Source organism: Microcaecilia unicolor, chromosome 6 (genome assembly GCF_901765095.1).
Source record: "Microcaecilia unicolor chromosome 6, aMicUni1.1, whole genome shotgun sequence".
NCBI classification, from domain to species: domain Eukaryota; kingdom Metazoa; phylum Chordata; class Amphibia; order Gymnophiona; family Siphonopidae; genus Microcaecilia; species Microcaecilia unicolor.
Window position 1 is genome coordinate 61880420 of NC_044036.1, and position 27609 is coordinate 61908028.

The following is a 27609-nucleotide window of genomic DNA, read 5'->3' on the forward strand; positions in this document are numbered from 1 at the left end:
TGCCATTAGAAAGCCTTTGTGTTTATCTTTGTCCTTCATACATTTCCTGGTTTGAAAATTCTTTAGTTCCATTGGCTTAGGTGAGCTAGAGGGAGTGTTTTGTGTTTCCTTACACCATTTAGATACATGTCCCTCCTTTCCACATGAGTAGCAAATCAGCTTGCCCTTGGGTGGAGTTTTCCCATAGCTCCGCCTTCCTCTGTTCTTTGCCAAGAAATTTGTTTCATTTCTCTCTGACTTGCTTTGAGAACACATCTCCTCAGAATCATTTATTATGCATTCCTGCCTTAGTTTTGATGTTGTCTGTTCAAAAGATTGCCCTTCAATGGCCTCATTTACAGACCTAAAAACATCAAACTTCTTTGATAGTGAGGTAAAAAGAAATGCTCTTTTCAATGCATCACACATGGGAATTCCAGAAAGTTCTAGCTTTTGAAATGAAGACATAAGATGCATAATGTGATCATTACATTTACTTTTATCCCTTAATTTGGTTTCATTCAACTCTGCCAACCAAATTGGTTGCTGCTTTGCATATGTAGTTGCATACATAGTTCTCAGTTTATATAAAATGTCCTTTGGTGTATCTTTTCCCTCCACTAATATGGCTTGTTTCTCTGAGAGAGCTTCCAAAAGCATGCACTTCACATAATAGTTTGCATTGTCCCATTCAGCCATATTTTCAGCTGTTCTGTCTTGGTCTAAGCATATATTTAATCTTTTTGCTCGAAGGAGACATATGAATCTTAATTCCCACTGCTGATAATTAAACTCAGTTAATTTAGGCACCTTGAGAGAATAGAAAAATGGTGAATTTCTTCCCTCAGCCATTTTCTTAGCCTTCTGTCTGCTGTGTGGGGGGAGAGAGAGACAGACTGAATTTTTCCTTTAAAACTTAAGAGAAAAATGTGGCCTTTTTTTCTGCCTGGTAATATTTCTCTTCTTTTTCAATTCCTGGCCCCTGGGCCCATAACCCTTTTGTTGGATTATTTGTAGTAAATAATTAGCAGATTTTAGTACACACAGCTTCAGCTTTAGAAATGTTAATTTCTTTCTTCATCTCTCTCTCATTCACCCCAGAATAATTCACTGCTGAGTCACTTTAAAGTTGAAGTAACAAAACATCTGTTTACTCACAGTTTGTAGTTAGATTATAATCAGACAGGCTTATATATACATATTACTATACATTTGTATTATCAGCTCCTTCCATGTGCTTAGATGGTAATGGATGCTCACACCACCATAGATCCTCTCAGGTTAGGAGAGATCATGAGCTCCATGTGCTCCATGTGCTGCATCTGCTGCATCTATCCCCCACAGGAAGTTGCATAGCTGTGTGACCTCTCTAAGTAATTCACATCAGAGGTCACAGAGTAATCACAGAGAAATAATAGGTGACAGGCAATGCATGTAAAATACAATTACATTCCAACAAACTACGTCATGCAAGGTTCAGCGTTGGGAGTCAAGGACCGAGAAAGGGATCTAGGTGTCGTTGTTGATGATACGTTGAAAACTTCTGCTCAATGTGCTGCTGCGGCTAGGAAAGCAAATAGAATGTTGGGTATCATTAGGAAAGGGATGGAAAACAAAAATAAGGATATTATTCTGCTGTTGTATCGCTCCATGGTGCAACCGCACCTCGAGTATTGTGTTCAGTTCTGGTCGCCGCACCTCAAAAAAGACATAGTGCAATTGGAAAAGGTGCAGAGAAGAGCGACAAAGATGATACAGGGGATGGGACGGCTTCCCTATCAGGATAGGCTGAAGAGGCTGGGGCTCTTCAGCTTGGAGAAAAGGCGGCTGAGGGGAGATATGATAGAGGTCTATAAGATAATGAGTGGAATGGAATGGGTCGATGTGGAGCGTCTGTTTACGCTTTCCAAAAATACTAGGACAAGGGGGCATGCGATGAAGCTGCAGTGTGGTAAATTTAAAACGAATCGGAGGAAATTTTTCTTCTCTCAACGCGTAGTTAAACTCTGGAATTCCCTGCCCGAAAAGGTGGTTAAGGCGGTTAACTTAGCGGACTTCAAAAAAGGGTTGGACGGCTTCCTGGAGGAAAAAGCCATAGAATGTTATTGAATGGACAAGGGAATACAGTATTTCTAGGATGGGCGGGACAAATTGCTTGTTCTTTTGGCCGCTGTCAGTGACAAGGTGCTAGGCTTGATGGACCCTTGGTCTGTCCCAGCATGGCGATGCTTATGTACTTATGTACTTATGTGCATAGGTCATTACCGCCCGGTTTCCTTGTGAGACTTTACTGCTAGGTCAATGGCTGGCGGTAAGGTCTCAGACCCAAAATGGACACGTGGCAGTTTTCATTTTGCCGCATATCCATTTTTGGAAAAAAACATTTTTTAAGGCATTTTTTACAGGTAAACTGAAAAATGATTCTGCACACACCCAAAACATGTGTCTACACTACCGCAGGCCATTTTTCAACACACCTTTGTAAAAGGGCCCCTAGTTACTCCCATCTCTAGATCATTTATAAATATGTTAAAAAGCAACGGTCCCAGCACAGACCCCTGGGGAACCCCACTATCTACCCTTCTCCACTGAGAATACTGAACATTTAACCCTATTCTCTGTTTTCTATTTTTTAACCAGTTTTGCCTCCTATCCCATGACTTTCTAATTTCCTCAGGAGTCTTTCATGAGGTACTTTGTCAAATGCCTTTTGAAAATCCAGACACACAATATCAACCGGCTCACCTTTATCCACATGCTTATTCACCCCTTCAAAGAAATGTAGTAGATTGGTGAGTCAAGATTTCCCTTGATTAAATCCATTTTGTGTTCCAGCCCCTACTTGTTCATGTGCAGTGTTCTTTACAGTCTGAATAAAAATAGCACCTCGGTATGGAAGAGTATGGCTAATAGATTTTTTTTTGTCTTTTTTCTTCTGAATGTAGCATAAATCTTTGAGAGAGGAAAAACTACCAGTTTTGTCCATTACTGCTAGAACAGTCCGTAGTGATAAAAAAAAGGAAGCTTGGCAATGTGTTACCTATATAGGTACTCATGGAACCCCGAAATTGGAAGTCTACGTGGTAGATACCTCAAGCTCATGGAGGGCCTCTGTGAAAGCTTCAGTCAAGAGTAGTCACAAAATCAAGGTAATACTAAATTACAAAATGGAGAAAAATGAATATCTTAAGGTCACTGACTTCTGTCATTTTATGCATTAATAGCATCAAACCCATCCTGTTTTGTGATATAGGCATGTCTGCACTGGGGTAAAAACGGCAAAGACTACAGAGTTGGTGCCAAGGTGGAGTATGGTGTCATAAACAGCCTGCCAGCCGTGAAGATGGAGGGAAAGTGGCCAAAGGTTCCTTCAGCAATGAAAAAAGCAATGCCATCGTAAGATTTCCCCATCTTGTGTAATGTTCTGTGCTCCAAGTTAAATAATCTCATTGAAAGAAAATACATATGTTCATACCAGGGTCTACCCTACCATTCAGCAACTGTGTTTTTTGCACATGGCCCCGCTGGACTATGCAAATGAGGCCCTGTGATGATTCTCTGCACATGGCCTCACACTCCCATAGGCTATCCCTCATTCAAGCGTCAATAAATTTATCCTGAGCCACATTTCAGGATACAGGGAAGAGTAATATTGGGCTCCTTTTACAAAGCTGTGCTACCAATTAGCTGTGCGCTAAGTGGGGACTTTTACTAAAGATTAACACATGCTATCTGCAATAGGGCCCAAAGGAATAAAATGGGTTCTGTGGCAGATAATCAGGACCGCTGAGGGGGGGGGGGCAGGGGGGACAAAATTCCCTGGGCCCAGGCCTCCAAGGAGGGCCCAGTGCCGGGGTCAGGCCGCCGGCGCTGCTGTCCCCAGTCTCACCTGCCTGCCCTCAGCTCCGTCCGCCACTGGGCCCCCTGCATTAAAATCGGCAGTGCCTCAGCTCCGTTTGGAAAGGCAGATCGCCTCCCTTCGGGCCCTCGCAGAATCTGGAAGTTACATCAGACGAGGGCAGGACACAGTGATGGAAGGCCCGAAGGGAGGTGATCTGCCTTTCCAAATGGAGCTGAGGCGCTGCCGATTTTAATGCAGGGGACCCGGTGGTGGACCGAGACAAGGGCAGGCAGGTGAGACCAGGAACTGCAGCTGTGGCGGGGGGGGAGGGGGGGTGAGGGCGGCAGCGAGGGCAGCGGCAGGGGGGGGCGAGGGCAGGTGCGGGGGGGCGGCCTTGCCCCAGGCCCAGCTTAGTCTCTCGGCAGCCCTGCAGATAACATGAACTAAATGAACTAATCTTTAGTGAAAGATGCCCTAAATGCAAAGAAGCCTATTTTAATCCCATGGTCTTCTTCGCATTCAGCTCGCCGCTAATGATAGTGCAGCTTTGTAAAAAGGAGCCCATAATTGAAATTTAGGGCACAGGGGCTGCTAAATTCTTGGAAGTGAAAACTGCAGGAGTTTTGTGCCACTTAGTAATACAAAACTATTTTTTCAGAACTGCTGGGAGAAAACACACACACAAAAATGCACACCTGGATGCAACATAGTTAACACATTAGATCACTGCACAAAAAGACCAGTTGTTCCTGCCCATACTGTTAATTTATTTATTAGGATTTACTTACTGCCTTTTCTGAAGAAATTCACCAAAGAGGGTGTACAACAAGAATAACCTGGAAATAGGCAATAGACAATTACAGCAGTAAACATATTCAAATAACAATAGACGCTTTGGCATGGTATTCTACTTACAATGCCAACACACTACACATTATAACATCTTCATAGAGTGTAAGTAGAGGTGAAACATATAGACCAGGGGTGTCCAACCTCGGCCCTCGCCAGGTCAGGTTTTCAGGATTTCCCCATATGCATGAGATCTGTTGGCATACAATGGAGGCAGTGCATGTAAATAGATCTCATGCATATTCATTGAGGAAATCCTAAAACCTCGTCTGGATTGTGGCCCTCGAGGACTTAGGTTGGACAGCCCTGATATAGACAAATAAGATAGAGTAACAGGAGTTAGGCAGAAACTAAGGGATCTAACTTTGTGTTTGGATAAGCTAATGATCTATGCCAGCTGAAGAAGCTTGGCTGCCTGTAGGATATCACATCTTATCCAAGCTGCTTTTGTTGTCTTTCTGATTAGTTCTCCACCATTAGAAGACAATGCTCCCCTATAGGCAGTTATCATCGAATTAAATTTAGGCTTCAAAGTCTTGTGCGAGAGCTGCATTTCTTCCTTTTCCCCTTCCCCCTAAAAGAATAAGTGACTGGCAACAGTAACATTAGAAAGTATTTCATCACTGAAAGGGTAGTAGTGGCTGCATGGAATGGCCACCTGGGGACGTGGTGGGAGAAAACCAGTTAAGAATTCAAGAGGACGTAGACAGCCCTGAGTACGCTTTGGTGCTACTTGAAGGCAAAACCAGAGGTCAACTGGGCTTTAAGCTATTGCAGGTAGACTAGAGAGGCCTTACAGTCTTGAAATGTGATTTTGCCTAGGCTGTCTAGGTAAAAAAAAAAAAAAGGGATGTCCAATTCAGGATATTTAGGATTAGCAAATTATTTTACAGAAGCTTCACTGATTGCAGAGCCTTTTGTAAAATACCTATAAGCCACAGGGAATACACATGTATTTTGTGGAATGCAGAATGGGAGCAGCTATTTTACAAAGGAATATGTTCAAAAGAAGAATGGTCACTCAGGGCTCTGAACATATAAAAATACTAGTATTTACACATGGAAATGGAAGATTTCATGACTTGACTTCTAGGAAGAGCCACTTAAGGAGCTGAGTGAAAATAAAAACACTTTTTAAATGACATTTTAAGGTAGTTTATAACACCAAAGAGGTAAACACAACTGCCCCCCTCAATCACTGGTGTAAACCCCAGGTCCAAGAGAGCAGTTAGCTGACATGCCAGCTCTGGAACAGGTGTACATGCCGAGTGCTAAATTTAAAATATGAGTGTATTGCCTTTGTAAAACTAGAAATACACATCTGCTTTCAGTCTCAACACAACACGTTCTGTTCTAAACTTTGTGTGCTGAAGAGTAGCAAATCTCCTGGACCGGATGGTATTCATCCTAGAGTACTGATAGAACTGAAAAATGAGCTTGTGGAGCTACTGTTAGTGATATGCAATTTATCCTTAAAATCGAGCGTGGTACCGGAAGATTGGAGGGTGGCCAATGTAACGCCAATTTTCAAAAAAGGTTCCAGGGGAGATCCAGGAAATTATAGACCGGTGAGTCTGACGTCGGTGCCGGGGAAAATGGTAGAGGCTATTATTAAAAACAAAATTACAGAGCACATCCAAGGACATGGATTACTGAGACCAAGTCAGCACGGCTTTTGTGTGGGGAAATCTTGCCTGACCAATTTACTTCAATTCTTTGAAGGAGTAAACAAACATGTGGACAAAGGGGAGCCAGTTGATCTTGTGTATCTGGATTTTCAAAAGGCGTTTGACAAGGTACCTCATGAAAGGCTACAGAGGAAATTGGAGGGTCATGGGATAGGAGGAAATGTCCTATTGTGGATTAAAAACTGGCTGAAGGATAGGAAACAGAGTGGGATTAAATGGGCAGTATTCACAATGGATAAGGGTAGTTAGTGGGGTTCCTCAGGGGTCTGTGCTAGGACCGCTGCTTTTTAATATATTTATAAATGATTTAGAGATGGGAGTAACTAGCGAGGTAATTAAATTTGCTGTTGATACAAAGTTATTCAAAGTCGTTAACTCGTGACAGGATTGTGAAAAATTACAAGAGGATCTTACGAGACTGGGAGACTAAATGGCAGATGACGTTTAATGTGAGCAAGTGCAAGGTGATGCATGTGGGAAAAAAGAACCCGAATTATAGCTATGTCATGCAAGGTTCCACATTAGGAGTTACGGACCAAGAAAGGGATCTGGGTGTCGTTGTCGATAATACACTGAAACCTTCTTCTCAGTGTGCTGCTGCGGCTAGGAAAACGAATAGAATGTTGGGTATTATTAGGAAAGGTATGGAAAACAGGTCTGAGGATGTTATAATGCCGTTGTATCGCTCCATGGTGCGACCGCACCTTGAGTATTGTGTTCAATTCTGGTCACCGCATCTCAAGAAAGATATAGTAGAATTGGAAAAAGTGCAGCGAAGGGCGACTAAAATGATAGCGGGGATGGGACGACTTCCCTATGAAGAAAGACTAAGGAGGCTAGGGCTTTTCAGCTTGGAGAAGAGACGGCTGAGGGGAGATATGATAGAGGCATATAAAATAATGAGTGGAATGGAACAGGTGGATGTGAAGTGTCTGTTCAGGCTTTCCAAAAGTACTAGGACTAGGGGGCATGCGATGAAACTACAGTGTAGTAAATTTAAAACAAATCGGAGAAAATATTTCTTCACCCAACGCATAATTAAATTCTGGAATTCGTTGCCGGAAACGGGGTTAGACGGTTTCCTAAAGGACAAGTCCATAAACCACTACTAAATGGACTTGGGGAAAATCCACAATTCCGGGAATAACATGTATAGAATGTTTGTACGTTTGGGAAGGTTGCCAGGTGCCCTTGGCCTGGATTGGCCGCTGTCGTGGACAGGATGCTGGGCTCGATGGACCCTTCTTGGTCTTTTCCCAGTGTGGCATTACTTATGTACTTATGTTGCTGATCTAAACCTGTGCATAGCAGTTTCTAAGATCACTATTTATACCTGCAGGGTTTTCACACATGTAAATGCCATGTAAGACTTCTAAAATAACCTCCATTATTTGACATGATATTGAGTTTCTATGTCTTCAGTCCAGTTAACATGAGGTGAAATGTGGTAGGCAAAACTGCAGACTGTAGGTATAAATGAGCTACTTACTTCAAATCCCAAAATCTTTAAATAGGTTCAGCTAGTCAGTGTTGGTCATTCCAGATGCACTTTCTGATCTGTTCTGCCTCCTCCCTCTAGAAAGGCCAAAGGAGTTGCTTTTAGAGACTGAAGTTATCTTTTGTTTTGAGTTTTTTTTGCATATGTGCTGGGAGAGGGGATTCTGCTACTCCTTTAGGGGGACAGCCAGTGAAGCCTGTGTGCCAGTAACACTGGAGAGGAGACTGACTGTGGGTGTGTCAGAAGAAAAGGCTCTGTGTGGGCCAGAAGTGACATCAAGGGGGCAGTTCTATAAAACAGGCACTATTATTTCCATATGTGTTACGTGTGTAAATGTTTACAATACCAGCATACACACATATGTGCAAATATGCACTTATCTCGGAGAATGCATATTTGCATGGGAAATGTACCCGGGGTGGAGTCTGCTAGGGGATGGATCTCTGGAATTTAGGAGCAAGTGCTTACACTTAACTTCTAGGTGTGTGAATATCTAGTTACAGCAGAGGTTTCAACCCAGTCCTTGGGGCACACCCAGCCAGTCAGGGGTTATACCAAATGTTATAAAAAATTGTTCTCCTACTATTGTTTAGTTGCCCTATCAGTTTCCCGTTGTTTCTTTCCATTGTTCCATTGTTCTTCTCCACTGTTCTATTCCCTTAATGATACTTTGACTTTGTTTTCGCATAACTCCTCACAATGTAATCCATAATCCAGTTGTAACAAATTGTATTTCCACCATTCACAATGTATTGTAAGCCACACTGAACCCGCAAATAGGTGGGAAAATGTGGGATACAAATGCAATAAATAAATAAAATAAATAATATCCCCATTGAATTATCCTGAAAATCCTGACTGGCTGGCTGTACCCTGAGAACTGGCTTGAAAGCCTCTGGGTTACATTAATATTCAATAAAGGAGTATTCTAGAAAAGAGGCCTGCTATATGGCTCTAGCCTCAGGACCAGGGCAGTAAAGACCGGACTAGAAAAAGTGAGAGAGAATGGGTCAGTTAAAAAAGGGAAAGAGAGAACAGAGGAGCTATCGGATCAATCTCCCTCCTCCCCCCCCCCCCCAACACACCAAAACTCATTGCAGGAATATTTATTAAAACAAAGGTGAATAAGTGTGTGTATTTTAAAAATATTTTGCAGTGTTCTCGGGTTCATCGAAGGAGCAGCTTTAGTGTCAGGATTTTCCGAGAGGCGCCAGAGAAATCCCTCAAGAAAGATCAAGGCATATCTGATTCTTCGCTCACCACGAGAGGGCACTTTCATCATGAAAACACCCACTGTAAACATTTTTGTGCCAATAATAACATTCAGTTTTGCTTAAAATGTAATATAAATCTTGTGGCAAATAGTTCCTGGTTTTCTCCTCTTCTCCTTTTGCAGAGCATTATGTCGTATAGTGGCATTACTTTACCAGTATCAGTGCCCTCATTGCCAACCTCCCAAGCGGCAGCTGAGAGCTTTTCTTTCTCACCATATTCCTTCTTGCACAGTCTTAAAGGTCAGTATTATTAGTAGGGTTAATGGCACCAGTAATACATCAGTTATTTTCTTTTGTTTCTAAGATTAAAATGGACATTTTCAATTTACAAACATTTCCATGATGTATCTAAGGATTGTAGGTAGGGATTGGGAGGGGAGAGTTACTTCTCCTACTGCCACCCTCTCACCTGAGAGTCTGTAGATTGGCTAAAACTTGCAAGGAAATCCTTTTCATAAATATGTAAGTATTGCCATACTAGGACAGACCGAAGGTCCATCAAGCCCAGCATCCTGTTTCTAACAGTGGCCAATCCAGGTAACAAGTGCCTGGCAAGATCCCAAAAAAGTACAATACATTTTATGCTGCTTATCCTAGAAATAAGCAGTGGATTTTCCCCAAGTCCATTTTAATAATGGCCTATGAACTTTTCCTTTAGGAAGCCATCCAAACCTTTTTAAAACCCCGTTAAGCTAACTGCTTTTACTACATTCTCTGGCAACGAATTCCAGCATTTAAAAACACGTTGATTGAAGAAAACATTTCTCCAATTTGTTTTAAATTTACTACTTTGTAGCTTCACCGCATGCCCCTAGTCCTAGTGAACCACTTCAGTGCTGCTTTTCAGTTAGTGAGGTTGTCCAACATGTGTAACTCTCCTTGGAGAAAACCAGGTTCAGCTATCTGTTTCGGACAAGAGACATTATTGCCTATTACTGAACCGCACACACAAAATTCTTGTTTGGAGTGAAAAGCTTTGAATGAACGTAGTGTATAAGATAAGGACGTTTGTTATCAACTCTTAGTGGAAAATGAGATTCTCTACAAACCTTCTAAAATGTTAAGATTCAGGCATACTATAAAAGTTAATATGAGATCAGATTGAAATCCAAGAATATAATTCATATATTGATTTTTAAATGTTCAACTAATTCTTCTTAATAAGTATATTTATAATTAAGGGTTAATTTGATGCTATCAGTGATTATTGGAGCCAAAACCTCTGGAGAAGTGAATATTTTTGATCTGAACAGAAGTTAGGGGAACAAAATAAATTCTGAAAAGGAGACTATCAAACTGAAGGAACCCAAAATATACAGCAAGTGATAACCAGCTCTCACTGCTTGAGGGCTGCAAACAGTTCAGGGGCCTCAGTTTATCCACAATAAAGTTGTTATGTTTGCATAGAGTCTCTAATTTAAATAAGATTTAAATAATATGTGGGTTTCAACTAGACAGAAAACCAGATCTGTTTTGGCAAAGGTAGTAATCAATATTTATTTTGTAAATCCCTATGGAAGGCTGTAGTTAAGATCATTCAATCACATATCATTTGTACTTTGATTACAATAAGCCATGGATAACTCCAACCCATTCACAGAATCAAGTGAAAATGGCTGAATCTCAAATTAACTCAGCCGATGAATAACCCAGTCAACTCTTTAGACTAGCTCTTACTATGGACGAAGACAATGTTGTTATCCCCTTTGGGATGTTATGGACATGACAGACTATTAAGCTTAAATAAATATTCATATATAAATATTGATGATTTTTTTCCCAGGTCACTGCACTGCAGCCCAAGACACAATTACAACCTTTGGAAGGTCTACTTTTGACTACACTATGCCGGGAAACTGCAACCACATTTTAGCACAAGACTGTAGCTCTGACTCGAAGTTCTTAGTGATGATGAAGACAGCTGAAAAGTCTCCTGAATATAAGGCACTCAATGTTAAACTTGGCAATCAGTAAGTATTTCAAAGAAAGAGCAGGTTACTAGACATTTCTGTCTAGTATCCTGGGGTTGGTGGTTGGGAGGCGAGGATAGCGGAGGGCAGACTTATACGGTCTGTCCAGAGCCTGTGATGGGAGGCGGGACTGGTGGTTGGGAGGCGGGAAGTACTGCTGGGCAGACTTGTACGGTCTGGGCCCTGAATAAGGCAGGCACAAATCAAGGTAAGGTATACACATATGTTTGTCTTGTTGGGCAGACTGGATGGACTGTGCAGGTCTTTTTCTGCCGTCATCTACTATGTTAAGTTATTAATCATATTAGACTTCCCAAACACAGATGAGTGCTTGCCCTTAAAAGGGTATTTGAGTTTTCTAGGAGCCATGCCTTTTCTTTGCCTTTAAGCAGTATGTTCTCCTAGTGCTACTGACAGCCTGATTCTAGGCTGGAAGGGCAGGTTCCTCTCCCACACTGCAGGCAGTTGTCATTGCTGTACTTTGGGAGTTGGGTAAGGATAGCACAGCCTAGCTGCATTGAACCGCAGAGCTGAAGAGCTCCTTTAACATTGCTGCCTGGTTGCATGGGCAACATTGGAGCCATGTAAGGAATGAAGCCAACCAGTGGCGTAATCAGCCTCAAAGACTTTGCTCAATGCTACCATACTGAGTCCTTAGGAACTCAAATACTTTATGAATGTGATCTGCTAGAGCAAGACACTTAGAAAGATTAGGTGATTAATAAACTAAACAGAATTTGGAAAAGAAAATCAATGCACCAGGCATTTTAAAACTTATAACAAAGAAACCTACGTCTTTCAGGTGCAGTCAAGCTGAGGAGTAATAATACCTAATGTTCAAAGCTTTGATTTAACAAACACTTTTCAAAATGGTAATAAACATAATTTAGAGGTCAATATTCAAAAGCCCTTATCTGCAGAGCAGCATCTGCTATCTGTATAGTCCTAGTGACTATCTTTATAGACACAAAACAACAGAGCAGACTAGGGGTCCAGATGATTCTTTATTGAAATAGTCCCGATGTGGCCATGTTTCGCCAACAAGGCTGCAACAGGGGTATTATAAAAACATGAACCAGGGGCTAAAAAAAAAAATGATCCTCAGTTAGCAACAAAACATCCAAGATTGAAGTCAGCAGCTCTCAAATGCTTAAAAAAAGCTCAGGTGGAAGCTGTTGTACTGCTGAATCCCTGGTTTGTGTTTTTATAATACCCCTGATGCAGCCTTGTTGGTGAAACCTGGCCACGTCGGGACTATTTCAATATTCTAGACCCTTAGTCTGCTTTGGTGTTTTGCATCTGTTTCTTGTTGCGGACTTGAAGAGCCTCTTTTCACATTGCTGAAGATCTTTATAGATCACCTTAGTATTATCCAGATAGTGCCAAGGCAGAGCATGGACAAAGCCAGGGCAGTCCCAGAACTCTCCGGATAGCAGCAGTATTCAGATTTGTATCCAGACAACGTATCTGGATAACTTAGGACGGCAAAAAGGTTGTTCTAAGTTATCTGGATAATGGACTGAATATCACCACTAGCCAAATAAGTCCCGGAACTGACTGCATTATCCAGATTGTGATGCTGAATATCTGGATATGTTTTGATCATTGCGGGTGGCCTTTAATAAAAATACCAACTGTGGCAATTGAATATTGACTCATTAGTCTTTTCATAATACATGCACTCTGATTATTAAAAGAGATGTTAATAACAGTCTTATAGCTCTGAAGGGAAAAATAGTCACAATTCTATATCTAGGTTGAGTGGTTTGATTTCAAGCAGACTAAACATCTCTTCTCTTCGCCCTACAGTAACATCGATATGCTCCGTTCAGCTGGAATGCTGAAGCTAATGATTAATGGCAAGGAAAAAGAAATAACGAGTCTTCCATACCGTTCCACCGCTGGTGAGCAAAGCATGATTCTACCCCAGTTCAGATTTTGGTTAAGGCAACATTGGCAACACTCTAGGGCACATGGAGAGCAATTCTATAACAGAGCACCTAAGATTAGGTACCCAGAGGGTGGCTGGTAGGAGCCTATTCTATATAGTGCAACTTAAGTTGCGTGCAAATCCGGTCAAGTTCTGGATTTGTGTGTGCAACTTAATTAGGCAACAAACCAATCAGGACAATAAAGCGAATGCTACATACCTGTAGAAGGTATTCTCCGAGGACAGCAGGCTGATTGTTCTCACTGATGGGTGACGTCCACGGCAGCCCCTCCAATCGGAAACTTCACTAGCAAAGGCCTTTGCTAGTCCTCGCGCGCCCATGCGCACCGCGCATGCGCGGCCGTCTTCCCGCCCGAACCGGCTCGTGTTCGTCAGTCCCATATGTAGCAAGACAAAGCAAGGGAAGACACAACTCCAAAGGGGAGGCGGGCGGGTTTGTGAGAACAATCAGCCTGCTGTCCTCAGAGAATACCTTCTACAGGTATGTAGCATTCACTTTCTCCGAGGACAAGCAGGCTGCTTGTTCTCACTGATGGGGTATCCCTAGCCCCCAGGCTCACTCAAAACAACAACCATGGTCAATTGGGCCTCGCAACGGCGAGGACATTACTGAGATTGACCTAAAAAATTTACCAACTAACTGAGAGTGCAGCCTGGAACAGAACAAACAGGGCCCTCGGGGGGTGGAGTTGGATCCTAAAGCCCGAACAGATTCTGAAGCACTGACTGCCCGAACCGACTGTCGCGTCGGGTATCCTGCTGCAGGCAGTAATGAGATGTGAATGTGTGGACAGATGACCACGTCGCAGCTTTGCAAATCTCTTCAATAGTGGCTGACTTCAAGTGGGCTACCGACGCAGCCATGGCTCTAACATTATGAGCTGTGACATGACCCTCAAGAGCCAGCCCAGCCTGGGCGTAAGTGAAGGAAATGCAATCTGCTAGCCAATTGGATATGGTGCGTTTCCCCACAGCCACTCCCCTTCTGTTGGGATCAAAAGAAACAAACAATTTGGCGGACTGTCTGTTGGGCTGTGTCCGCTCCAGATAGAAGGCCAATGCTCTCTTGCAGTCCAATGTGTGCAGCTGACGTTCAGCAGGGCAGGAATGAGGACGGGGAAAGAATGTTGGCAAGACAATTGACTGGTTCAGATGGAACTCCGACACAACCTTTGGCAAGAACTTAGGGTGAGTGCGGAGGACTACTCTGTTATGATGAAATTTGGTGTAAGGGGCCTGGGCTACCAGGGCCTGAAGCTCACTGACTCTACGAGCTGAAGTAACTGCCACCAAGAAAATGACCTTCCAGGTCAAGTACTTCAGATGGCAGGAATTCAGTGGCTCAAAAGGAGGTTTCATCAGCTGGGTGAGAACGACATTGAGATCCCATGACACTGTAGGAGGCTTGACAGGGGGCTTTGACAAAAGCAAACCTCTCATGAAGCGAACAACTAAAGGCTGTCCTGAGATCGGCTTACCTTCCACACGGTAATGGTATGCACTGATTGCACTAAGGTGAACCCTTACAGAGTTGGTCTTGAGACCAGACTCAGACAAGTGCAGAAGGTATTCAAGCAGGGTCTGTGTAGGACAAGAGCGAGGATCTAGGGCCTTGCTGTCACACCAGACGGCAAACCTCCTCCACAGAAAGAAGTAACTCCTTTTAGTGGAATCTTTCCTGGAAGCAAGCAAGATGCGGGAGACACCCTCTGACAGACCCAAAGAGGCAAAGTCTACGCTCTCAACATCCAGGCCGTGAGAGCCAGGGACCGGAGGTTGGGATGCAGAAGCGCCCCTTCGTCCTGTGTGATGAGGGTCGGAAAACACTCCAATCTCCACGGTTCTTCGGAGGACAACTCCAGAAGAAGAGGGAATCAGATCTGACGCGGCCAAAAAGGAGCAATCAGAATCATGGTGCCTCGATCTTGCTTAAGTTTCAACAAAGTCTTCCCCACCAGAGGTATGGGAGGATAAGCATACAGCAGACCCTCCCCCCAGACCAGGAGGAAGGCATCCGATGCCAGTCTGCCGTGGGCCTGAAGCCTGGAACAGAACTGAGGGACCTTGTGGTTGGCTTGAGATGCGAAGAGATCTACCAAGGGGGTGCCCCACGCTTGGAAGATCTGGCGCACCACTCGGGAATTGAGCGACCACTCGTAAGGTTGCATAATCCTGCTCAACCTGTCGGCCAGACTGTTGTTTACGCCTGCCAGATATGTGGCTTGGAGCACCATGCCATGACGGCGAGCCCAGAGCCACATGCTGACGGCTTCCTGACACAGGGGGCGAGATCCGGTGCCCCCCTGCTTGTTGACGTAATACATGGCAACCTGGTTGTCTGTCTGAATTTGGATAATTTGGTGGGACAGCCGATCTCTGAAAGCCTTCAGAGCGTTCCAGATCGCTCGTAATTCCAGAAGATTGATCTGCAGATCACGTTCCTGGAGGGACCAGGTTCCTTGGGTGTGAAGCCCATCGACATGAGCTCCCATCCCAGGAGAGACGCATCCGTGGTCAGCACTTTTTGTGGCTGAGGAATTTGGAAAGGACGTCCCAGAGTCAAATTGGACCAAATCGTCCACCAATACAGGGATTTGAGAAAACTCGTGGACAGGTGGATCATGTCTTCTAGATCCCCAGCAGCCATTGAGCAGATCTCATGTGAAGGCGGGCCATGGGAGTCACATGGACTGTGGAGGCCATGTGGCCCAGCAATCTCAACATCTGCCGAGCTGTGATCTGCTGTGACGCTCGCACCCGCGAGACGAGGGACAACAAGTTGTTGGCTCTCGTCTCTGGGAGATAGGCGCGAGCCGTCCGAGAATCCAGCAGAGCTCCTATGAATTCGAGTTTCTGCACTGGGAGAAGATGGGACTTTGGATAATTTATCACAAACCCCAGTAGCTCCAGGAGGCGAATAGTCATCTGCATGGACTGCAGGGCTCCTGCCTCGGATGTGTTCTTCACCAGCCAATCATCGAGATATGGGAACACGTGCACCCCGAGCCTGCGAAGTGCCGCTGCTACTACAGCCAAGCACTTTCTGAACACTCTGGGCGCAGAGGCGAGCCCAAAGGGTAGCATACAGTACTGGAAGTGACGTGTGCCCAGCTGAAATCGCAGATACTGTCTGTGAGCTGGCAGTATCGGGATGTGAGTGTAGGCGTCCTTCAAGTCCAGAGAGCATAGCCAATCGTTTTCCTGAATCATGGGAAGAAGGGTGCCCAGGGAAAGCATCCTGAACTTTTCTTTGACCAGATGTTTGTTCAGGGCCCTTAGGTCTAGGATGGGACGCATCCCCCCTGTTTTCTTTTCCACAAGGAAGTACCTGGAATAGAATCCCAGCCCTTCTTGCCCGGATGGCACGGGCTCGACCGCATTGGCGCTGAGAAGGGCGGAGAGTTCCTCTGCAAGTACCTGCTTGTGCTGGAAGCTGTAAGACTGAGCTCCCGGTGGACAATTTGGAGGTTTTGAGGCCAAATTGAGGGTGTATCCTTGCCGGACTATTTGGAGAACCCACTGATCGGAGGTTATGAGAGGCCACCTTTGGTGAAAAGCTTTCAACCTCCCTCCGACTGGCAGGTCGCCCGGCACTGACACTTGGATGTCGGCTATGCTCTGCTGGAGCCAGTCAAAAGCTCGTCCCTTGCTTTTGCTGGGGAGCCGAGGGGCCTTGCTGAGGCGCACGCTGCTGACGAGAGCGAGCGTGCTGGGGCTTAGCCTGGGCCGCAGGCTGTCGAGAAGGAGGATTGTACCTACGCTTACCAGAAGAGTAGGGAACAGTCTTCCTTCCCCCGAAAAATCTTCTACCTGTAGAGGTAGAGGCTGAAGGCTGCCGGCGGGAGAACTTGTCGAATGCGGTGTCCCGCTGGTGGAGCTGCTCTACCACCTGCTCGACTTTTTCTCCAAAAATGTTATCCGCACGGCAAGGCGAGTCCGCAATCCGCTGCTGGATTCTATTCTCCAGGTCGGAGGCACGCAGCCATGAGAGTCTGCGCATCACCACACCTTGAGCAGCGGCCCTGGACGCAACATCAAAGGTGTCATACACCCCTCTGGCCAGGAATTTTCTGCATGCCTTCAGCTGCCTGACCACCTCCTGAAATGGCTTGGCTTGCTCAGGGGGGAGCGCATCCACCAAGCCCGCCAACTGCCGCAGATTGTTCCGCATGTGTATGGTCGTGTAGAGCTGGTAAGACTGAATTTTGGCCACGAGCATAGAAGAATGGTAGGCCTTCCTCCCAAAGGAGTCCAAGGTTCTAGAGTCCTTGCCCGGGGCGCTGAAGCATGCTCCCTAGAACTCTTGGCCTTCTTTAGGGCCAAATCCACAACTCCAGAGTCGTGAGGCAACTGAGTGCGCATCAGCTCTGGGTCCCCATGGATCCGGTACTGGGACTCGATCTTCTTGGGAATGTGGGGGTTAGTTAGAGGCTTGGTCCAGTTCGCCAGCAATGTCTTTTTTAGGACATGATGCATGGGTACTGTGGACGCTTCCTTAGGTGGAGAAGGATAGTCCAGGAGCTCAAACATTTCAGCCCTGGGCTCGTCCTCCACAACCACCGGGAAGGGGATGGTCGTAGACATCTCCCGGACAAAGGAAGCGAAAGACAGACTCTCGGGAGGAGAAAGCTGTCTTTCAGGAGAGGGAGTGGGATCGGAAGGAAGACCCTCAGACTCCTCGTCAGAGAAATATCTGATGTCTCCTTCGTCTTCCCATGAGGCCTCACCCTCGGTGTCAGACACAAGTTCACAGACCTGTGTCTGCAACCGTGCCCGACTCGACTCCGTGGAGCCACGTCCACGATGGGAGCGTCGAGAGGTAGACTCTCTCGCCCGCATCGGCGAAGCTCCCTCCGCCGACGTAGTCGGGGAGCCTTCCTGGGAGGCGACCGCAGTTGGTGCCGCATGCGGTACCGATGCGGAAGGCCTCACCTCGGGCATGGGACCAGCCGGCGCCTCGCTCGATGGTACCGGAGGCGCAAGCACCCCCGGTACCGGAGGGGTAGGGCGCAACAGCTCCCCCAGGATCTCTGGGAGAACGGCCCGGAGGCTCTCGTGCAGAGCAGCTGTGGAGAAAGACATCGATGTTGATGCAGGAGTCGATGTCAAAATCTGTTCCAGGCGTGGAGGCTGTTCCGGGCTGTCCAGAGTGGAGCGCATCGACACCTCCTGAACAGAGGGTGAGCGGTCCTCTCGGTGCCGATGCCTACTGGGTGCCGACTCCCTCGGCGACCCAGAGCTCTCGGTGCCGACACGGGAAGGAGACCGGTGACGATGCTTCTTCGATTTCTTGGAGCGAAGCATGTCACCGGAGCTTCCCGGCACCGACGAGGAGGACGTTGAATCCAGCCATCGCTTCCTTGGGGCCGAGGCCGAAGGAGGTCGGTCTCGGGGGGACTGTACCGCGGGAGCCCTCAGGGCAGGAGGAGACCCACCCGAAGGCTCACCGCCACCAGCAGGGGAATGGACAGCCCTCACCTGCGCTCCAGACGAAGCACCACCGTCCGACGACATCAGCAAAAGAGGAGGTCTCGATGTCACCTACGCCGACGCGGCCCTCCGATGTCGCCCCAATGCAGAGGGTCGATCCCTCGATACACTCGATGCAGTCAGGGGTGAAGATGAAGGTCCGGGCGCTGACGACGTCGATGCACAGGATGCTCCCGGTGCCGATGCCGATGAAGAGCCCGAGAACAAAACGTTCCACTGGGCCAATCTCGCTACCTGAGTCCGCTTTTGTACAAGGGAACACAGACTACAGGCCTGCGGGCGGTGCCCAGCCCCTAAGCACTGAAGATACGACGCGTGCCTATCAGTGAGCGAGATGACCCGGGCGCACTGGGTGCACTTCTTGAAGCCGCTGGGAGACTTCGATGTCATGGGCGGAAAAATCACGCCGGCGAGATCAAAAGTCGAAATGGCGGAAAAGGCACCACAAAAACAAGGGGAAGAAAACTTCGACCCGAGGCCTAAAAGCGGCCTACCCCAACGACGAAAGAAAACTTACCGGGGCGAAAAACTGGAAATATGGGAAGGAAAAAGACCGGAGAGTCTCCTTCCACACAGAGTTTTTTTTTTTCTAACATGAAGTAAGAACGACGCGCGAGGTCGACTTTCCGGGGCGTGACACGGCGAAAACACGACCGTACCGAGCGCGGACAAAAGAAGACTGACGAACACGAGCCGGTTCGGGCGGGAAGACGGCCGCGCATGCGCGGTGCGCATGGGCGCGCGAGGACTAGCAAAGGCCTTTGCTAGTGAAGTTTCCGATTGGAGGGGCTGCCGTGGACATCACCCATCAGTGAGAACAAGCAGCCTGCTTGTCCTCGGAGAATTGCCAATTAGCAAGCAATTATTTTTTTTTCATGTTTCAGTATTTGGCATTAATTATAATTTATGTGCAGAACTGTTTAAACGTATTTTATAATGTGCTGCATTTAAATTCTAAGTTGCATAGTTGAAAAGGGGGCATGGAACGAACAGTTCATGGGCATTTCTAAAATCTATACACATTGTTATAAAATACACCTAGTCCATGCCTAATTTAGGCATCAGTATTTACACCAAGTTTTACTTGGCTTAACTGCCCGCGACTAAATTTAGTCAGGCAAACAGGCACTCAGCGTATCCTATAACCCATGTGGAAATGTAGGCTTATTCTATAAAGTATGCCTAAAGTGTAAAAATTTATGTGCATGATTGGCAGGTGACTGTTATCACCTATATTATAGAATTACCCCCTAAATGTTAAAAGCAACAAATACCCCCAAAAGAGCCTTATCCTGCTTAATTTAGGGATCTCCAGGGATGCCACTTCAAAAAGGCACCCATCCTGCTTTCCAGTCTCCACGGGACCCCCTTTAGCCCCTGCCCTAACTATCCAGCCCTGCCTTTGAGAGTAAAAAATCAGAAATCGAGCCCTAATCCTTCTCGATGTACTGTACACTTGAAATACATCATTGTAAAAGAGAGGAGTATAAGTCTGAATCTTGCACTCTTATGTTAACCTATGCAGGAGCATTAGAGCTTCATCCCCCAAAGTTCAAAAGCAGTAATCAGATTGGCAGACTTGATTTTTGCTCACATATAACATCTAATATGTATGTGAATACTTTTAATTCATAGTTTATTTGTTTCAGAGCCATATATTATGATTGAAACAGAAGGAGATGGGCTACATCTGGACGCATCAGGCTTTGGCCTTGACAAGGTCTATTATGATGGAAAGACATGCACGGTACTCTCTCCTTCAGACCAAAAGATTCTATATTCATAGCATAGCATGCAGTCATACTAAGAATAATAAGTACTTTGCATTGCTACAGATTGTAACTGCTCTGTGGATGAAAGGAAAGACTTGTGGTATCTGCGGCCATCATGATGATGAGGTGGGACTGGAATATCAGATGCCTAATGGAAATATAGCCAAAGATGCAGTGAGCTTTGCACAGTCATGGATTCTTCCAGAAGAAGCCTGTTCTGGAGGTATGCCCGTTGAGTTGCATGAGTAGTTTACTGCAAATGGTATGCATTAATATTTCCCAAATAATTTAAGAGAAAATATTTTACTTTCATACTGTCACAACAGAATTTATGATCTTATTTTCTCAGCCCCACATTCAAGATAACCCAGTGAATTCAAGTCTGGTCTAAGCCACACCCTACATGTCCCTGTAAGACCCACACATGGAAGTTTTTTTCATGATAACACTTTCACCCCACCCTGCTTCTTAGTATAATTATAATCATTTTGTTTACAATGCTGCCCCACATAAAACATACTTTTTACATTACCTATGCGTAGAGTGATAGGGTAGCCATGTTAGTCCACTTTTAAAGTAATAAATAGAAATAAAACAGAGAAAAGAAAATTAGTTACATTTGAAAGCTAATCAAAAAATGTATTGTTAGTCCAATAAAAAAAAGGTATAATCTTATTTTCTTTATTTCTATTTATTAAATTACCTATGATATGGATTTTTCCCCCCACTAGAATTAAATTAAATCACAAAGAACACATAAGGTTTCAGGGTGAAAATCTTTCATGTAAAAGTTTTAGGAACAGAATCTTAAACAAGACCTCTTTTTGAACCTATATAAACTGAAGTCATTACTAGCCTATCCAGCTTATAATCGAACGAGAAAAACGCCCAAGTTCCGACCTAAATCGGGAGATGGGCGTTTATCTCACAAAAACGAATAACGCGGTATAATCAAAAGCCGAATTTGGGACGCTTTCAACTGCACTCCGTCGCGGATGTGGACAAAGTTGACGGGGGCGTGTCGAAGGCGTGTCGAAGGTGGAACTGGGGGCGTGGTTATCGGGCGAACAGAGATGGGCGCCCTTTCGCCGATAATGGAAGAAAAATATGCGATTTTAGCGAGAATTTAGGGCACTTTTCCTGGACCCTGTTTTTCCACGAATAAGGCCCCAAAAAGTGCCCTAAATGACCAGATGACCACTGGAGGGAATCGGGGATGACCTCCCCTGACTTCCCCAGTGGTCACAAACCCCCTCCCAGCACAAAATATGACGTTTCACAACTTTTTATTTTCACCCTCAAATGTCATACCCACCTCCCTGGCAGCAGTATGCAGGTTACTGGAGCACTTATTAGGGGGTGCAGTGGACTTCAGGCAGGTGGACCCAGGCCCATCCCCCCCCTACCTGTTACAATTGTGCTGCTTAATGCGTTAGTTGTCCAACCCCCCCAAACCCACTGTACCCACATGTAGGTGCCCCCCCTTCACCCCTTAGGGCTATAGTAATGGTGTAGACTTGTGGGCAGTGGGTTTTGAGGGGGATTTGGGAGGCTCAACACACAAGGGAAGGGTGCTATGCACCTGGGAGCTCTTTTACCTTTTTTTTTTGTTTTGTAAAAGTGCCCCCTAGGGTGCCCGGTTGGTGTTCTGGCATGTGAGGGGGACTAGTGCACTACGCATCATGGCCCCTCCCACGAACAAATGCCTTGGATGTATTCGTTTTTGAGCTGGGCGCTTTCATTTTCCATTATCACTGAATAACAAAAACGCCCAGCTCACAAAGTAGCGAATAACATATGGGCGTCTATTTTTTTCGAAAATACGGTTGGCTCCGCCCCTTCACGGACCCGTTCTCGGAGATAAACGCCCATGGAGATAGGCGTTTTCGTTCGATTATGCCCCTCTATGCCATGTACTCTACAAAGTGAATGTCAGCATATAGCACTCACGGAGGAAATATTTGGATTCATAGAGGGAATTCTGAAACCTCTCGTACACAAAACGAACAGCTTCATACGAGACACCACAGACTTTCTGAATAAATTGAAAAATATCAAGCAATTACCATCAAACACCCTTCTGGTCACGATGGATGTAGAATCACTATACAGCAACATTCCACATGCGGATGGCATAGCTGCATGTGGGAGACTCCTAAAAACATCCACACTGGACCATCAATACTCACCAGAAACTATTACAAAATTAATCAAATTTATTTTAACTCACAACTACTTCCGCTTTAACAATGATATCTATTTACAAATAATGGGCACTGCAATGGGCACCAGGACAGCACCCCAATATGCTTACCTTTTTATGGCTGAGCTGGAAGAGACATTTCTGAATACATACCAGACCAAACCTCTAAAATACTACCGGTACATCGATGACATTTTTATGATTTGGACGGAAGGGGAAGAAACTCTGAAACAATTTTACTATTCCTTCAATACATACCATCCTACAATCAGATTCAAAATTGACTACTCCCCAGAAAAAGTCAATTTTTTGGACACCACAGTCTCAATCAGTGATGGCTGTATACAAACATCTATATACAAGAAACCCACAGACAGATGCAGTTACCTCCACAACTCCAGCTTCCATCCTTCACATACAAAAAGATCCATTATTTACAGCCAAGCCACAAGATACCACCATATCTGCTCGGACCCAGGAGATAGAGACAGACACCTTGAAACAGGGGTGTAGCCAGACACCCAACTTTGGGTGGGACTGGACTCAAGATGGGTGGGCAGAAGAACCCCTTCCTGTCCCACAGGTGATTTGGTCTCTCCTTGTCTGCTATTTACAAGGTATGCAGGAGGGACAGTAGTTGGGAGTTTTTAGCTGGTTGGGCTAGGGAATCAGCATAGGTGTGCTGCTACTGGGTGGGCCTGAGTCCAAAGTGGATGGGCCTGGCCCACCCTTAGCTACGCCACTGCCTTGAAACCCTGACTGCATCCTTCAAACAGAAAGGCTACAACCCCAAAATAATCTTCAAGAATATTGCCTCCTCCCTCAAAACACCCAGGGAAAATCGGCTACAGTACAAAGGAAAAAAAGCCACAGACAGAATCCCCCGTGTAGTGACATACAACCCAGAGCTGGAGAAACTGAGGAAAATCATAAGAGACTTACAGCCTCTACTCCAGGATGAATTACTGAAAGAGATATTCCCATCCCCACCAGTGCTTGCCTTCCGACAGCCACCCAACTTAAAACACAAACTAATCAGAAGTATACTCCCAACACAGACTGAAAAGGAAAAGAAGGGCACATTTCCCTTAATATATCCAGCTGCAACCTATGCCAAAACATTTCACAGGACTCCACAGTCATTCACAAAGGAAAAATATTCAACATAAAGGAATTTTTCACATGCTCATCTTCCAATGTGGTATATATCATTCAGTGTAAAAAATGTAACGAAGGATGCTATAGTGGAGAAACAGTCCAGATGCTTAAGACAAGATTCAATCTGCACAGACATCACATGAAGATAGCCGGTGCCAGTCAGGTTCTCACCCCGGTGGGCCAGCATTTTACAAGACCAGGACACTGCACCAGTGATTTCATAGTTAGAATCCTGAAAGGTAACTTTAAAACAATACAGGAACGTAAGACCTTTGAAGTCAGAATGATTGAATATTTTGACACCCAACAGACAGGACTTAACAAGGATCTGGGTTTTCTAGCCCATTATAAACCATACAATTGTATTTCTCTGTTTATCACCCTCCTCTCACCTACCCACGCCTATCCTGTTAGAATATCAATGAAGTGCTTTGATGTCCCCATGCATACCTCCTACCCACCCCCACCCTCCCACCCTGTCAGACTGTCAAAGTAATGCTTGGATGTCTCACTTATATATACTATCTGCTACCACATTTGCTTATTTCCAATCTGACGAAGAAGGGCAACCTTCAAAAGCTAATCAAGAAATGTATTAAGTTATGTCCAATAAAAAAGGTATCATCTTATTTTCTTTTCCATGCTTTATTTTGTTTGATTTCTATTGATAACCTTAAGAGTGGACTGACACGGCTACCACACCTCTCTACTTTCATCAGAGTTAAATTATTCCATTGGCATCTGCTCTCAGTATCTAAACATTACTTATAAAACTAGTGAGATGCTTAGGAACTCAGAACTATTTTCAGTGTTACCTAATACTAACAGTAGAATTTTTTTTTTTTTACAGCTTGTAAGCTGGAATCAACACTGGTGAAACTCGAGAAACCAATTGGCACTGATGGAGAGATGTCCAACTGCTACTCCATTCATCCTGTTTTACGCTGTGTAAAAGGATGCACACCCACCAAAACTACTCCTGTGTCTGTGGGTTTCCATTGCCTGGAAGCTGGTAAGTAAAATCTGTGCCTGGCACAAAATTCTACCAATGTATTGTTTAAATGTTAAGGGGTCCTTTTACTAAAGTGCACTGAAAAATGGCCTGCTCTAGTAGAGGTGCATGTTTTTGACACACGCCGATCAATTTTTCAGCGCATTTGTAAAAAAATGCCTTTTTTTTTTTTACCGAAAATGGACGTGCAGCAAAATGAAAATTGGTGTGCGTCCATTTTGGGTCTGAGACCTTACTGCCACCCATTCACTTAGTGGTAATGTCTGATGTGATAACCGGGCAGTAATCTGCCAACAGAAATCAGCAAAGAAAAGAAAAAGTGTATGTGTGTGTGGGGGGGGGGGGGGGGGGGGGAGGAACAATACAATTTCTGCACAAGGGTAAAATGTATTCATAGGACAAACTTTTAAAATAAATAAATGTATTGAGTAGACGTTTATTGAATAGACACGGTGCAGATCTTTGATTCGGCGCAGAGGTGCCTGCCTCAGGAGTCACCAAATCAGTTTGAATGAACATGGTTATTACTGTTCACAATCATATGTAAATCAAGTACAAAATACCCAAAGCACAGTGTACTTGAAAAAATCTGTATCAGCAAATAAGATATCAACTGTGGCAACTGCTATCAGATTCGCAAAACAGCAGCTTAACCACTGCACAATGAATGCAACCGCCTTGTCGTGCAGTGGTGGCAGCTAAGCTGCTGTTTTGCGAATCTGATAGCAGTTGCCACAGTTGATATCTTATCTTATTTGCCGATATTGATTTTGTCACATACATTGTGCTTTGGGTATTTTGTACTTGATTTACATATGATTGAATGAATATGGCTATCACTGTTCACAAACTGATTTGTCGACTCTCTGCACCAAAATGTAGATCTGCGTTGCAGCTATTCAATAAATGTCTACTCAATACATTTATTTAAGAGTTTGTCCTATAAGTTCATTTATTTTACCCTTGTGCTGGAATTGGTTTGGTTCCCCCCCCCCCCCCCCCCCTCACACACACATACACTTTTTTCTTTCCTCTGACAGTATCAGAAATATACATATTAAAACAACACAGTAGAACATTCATATACCAGAAATATGATAAATATCCGTAGAATACAACTGATACATCATTAAAAGGCAGCATGCAAGAACATTCATATAAAAGAGACATGATACGATATAATACAATGTCAGCACAATACAAATGAAACACCTTAAAAGATATGCATTAGAACATTCAGATAACATGGATATGATACAATGTCAATGCAATACAATAAAAAAGAGAGAGCTGGGATGAGCAGTGGCATTCCTAGGGGGGCTGACACCCGGGGCGAATCGTCGATGCACCCCGCCCCCCCGGGTGCAGCGCGACCCCCCCCCCCCCCCCCCCCCCCCCCCGGTGCCGGGTGCTGCGCGCCGGTCAGCTTCGTTCGTTTCCATGCTCCCTCTGCCCCGGAGAAGCTGACCGGCGCACGGCACCCCCCCCAGCGGCGTGCCCCCGGGGCGGACCGCCGCCCCCCCTTGGTACACCACTGGGGATGAGAGGGCGGAGGGGATGAAAGTGCAGTTTAGACATATAGACAAAAACCTGGGTAGAACAAAGAATAAGCTGGCTCTCTACAAACCTTTGAGGCCTCTAAGGAAGGATATGATGTGGTCACACTGCTTGCAAGCCTCTATCAGTATTCTGAATTGGTGCAAACTCTTTAGTGGTATAGCTTTCTTGCTTTCAAAATTGAGTTTCTACTTTTGTGCAGTTGTTTCCAAAGAGCCATAGTACAGACATTGAAATCTGCAGGATTAGCCATGTATATTGTCCGATCGAACTCCAGTGAGCAGCTGAACATTCCCTCCTTCTGCTCTTTCCACACAGATGACTCCATAAACCTGGCTGAAAAGCAGACAATGCTGGAGAAATCTGAAGACCTGACAGACACAGTTAATGCTCACACTGCCTGCGTCTGTCATGACCTACAGTGTGCAGCATAAAGCGGCATTGTACAGATTTAGATACCCTCTATATTCTGAGGGCACAGTCATTAAATAAGCCATGTGGACAATCAGATGATTAACAACGTATTTTCAATGTTCTCTGGTATCTGACCAATGAATTATTTTGTAAAAATCACAATACAGTGTAAATCTTTGATTTCCAAATAAATCTGTGCATTCAAAAAGGAAAAGAAAGTGTGATCTTATGAAAGTGGTTTAAATAAAACTCTCACACCATGCATGAGTGGCCTAGTGGTTAGGGTGGTGGACTTTGGTCCTGGGGAACTGAGGAACTGAGTTCGATTCCCAGCATAGGCAGCTCCTTGTGATTCTGGGCAAGTCACTTAACCCTCCATTGCCTGCCACATTGAGCCTGCCATGAGTGGGAAAGCGCGGGGTAGAAATGTAACAAAAAAAATAAATAAAAAATAAATAAACCTCCATTACAACTGGCAGAAATCAGTCAGTACTAGTCTGAAATAGAGAGCTGCATGGGCATCGGGTTTGCTGGGATCTCTTCCAAGACCACGGGACTCCCGTGGCGATACCCTCGAGGTCCACAGGGATCCTGCGAGGATGGACACAGGTCCTGCAGGGTTCCCGCGGCAGTGTATCACCATGCCAGCCTACCTCCCTAATCCTCAGTGCTGCTTCCAACTCTTCCTGTTCCCCTGCACAACGATCGTGCTCTGCCACTCTGCAGAGACTTGAGCCGTGCGGTGCAGGAAGTTGGGGAATTCTCTTGGGACTTCAAACTGCAAGACTACCCCAACTTCCTGCACCACATGGCTCAAATCAATGCAGAGCCTGATTGCCATGCAGGGGAAGAGGAGGGGTTTGAAGCAGCATTGTGAGCAATGACTGGATATGGGCCATGAGAGATTGCAGGAAGGATGGAGGAGGGCTGCAGAGAGACTAAGCTCAAGAGGG

The 27609-nt window shown here is 45.2% G+C and overlaps 1 protein-coding gene across 1 annotated transcript in view; it reads left to right on the forward strand.

Moving 5' to 3' along the window:
* The window catches only part of LOC115471875 (vitellogenin-A2-like), a 94434-nt gene extending 67586 nt beyond the window's left edge, over positions 1 to 26848 (forward strand). Inside the window, exons 26-35 of the mRNA XM_030205771.1 lie at positions 2925 to 3128; positions 3233 to 3375; positions 9012 to 9150; positions 9252 to 9369; positions 10913 to 11099; positions 12909 to 13003; positions 20190 to 20287; positions 20376 to 20535; positions 24524 to 24685; positions 26561 to 26848. Of these exons, the coding sequence (XP_030061631.1) occupies positions 2925 to 3128; positions 3233 to 3375; positions 9012 to 9150; positions 9252 to 9369; positions 10913 to 11099; positions 12909 to 13003; positions 20190 to 20287; positions 20376 to 20535; positions 24524 to 24685; positions 26561 to 26676 (1422 nt within the window). The 3' untranslated portion in view covers positions 26677 to 26848. The remainder of the gene's footprint in view (positions 1 to 2924; positions 3129 to 3232; positions 3376 to 9011; positions 9151 to 9251; positions 9370 to 10912; positions 11100 to 12908; positions 13004 to 20189; positions 20288 to 20375; positions 20536 to 24523; positions 24686 to 26560) is intronic.
* The last annotated feature ends 761 nt before the right edge of the window (positions 26849 to 27609 follow it).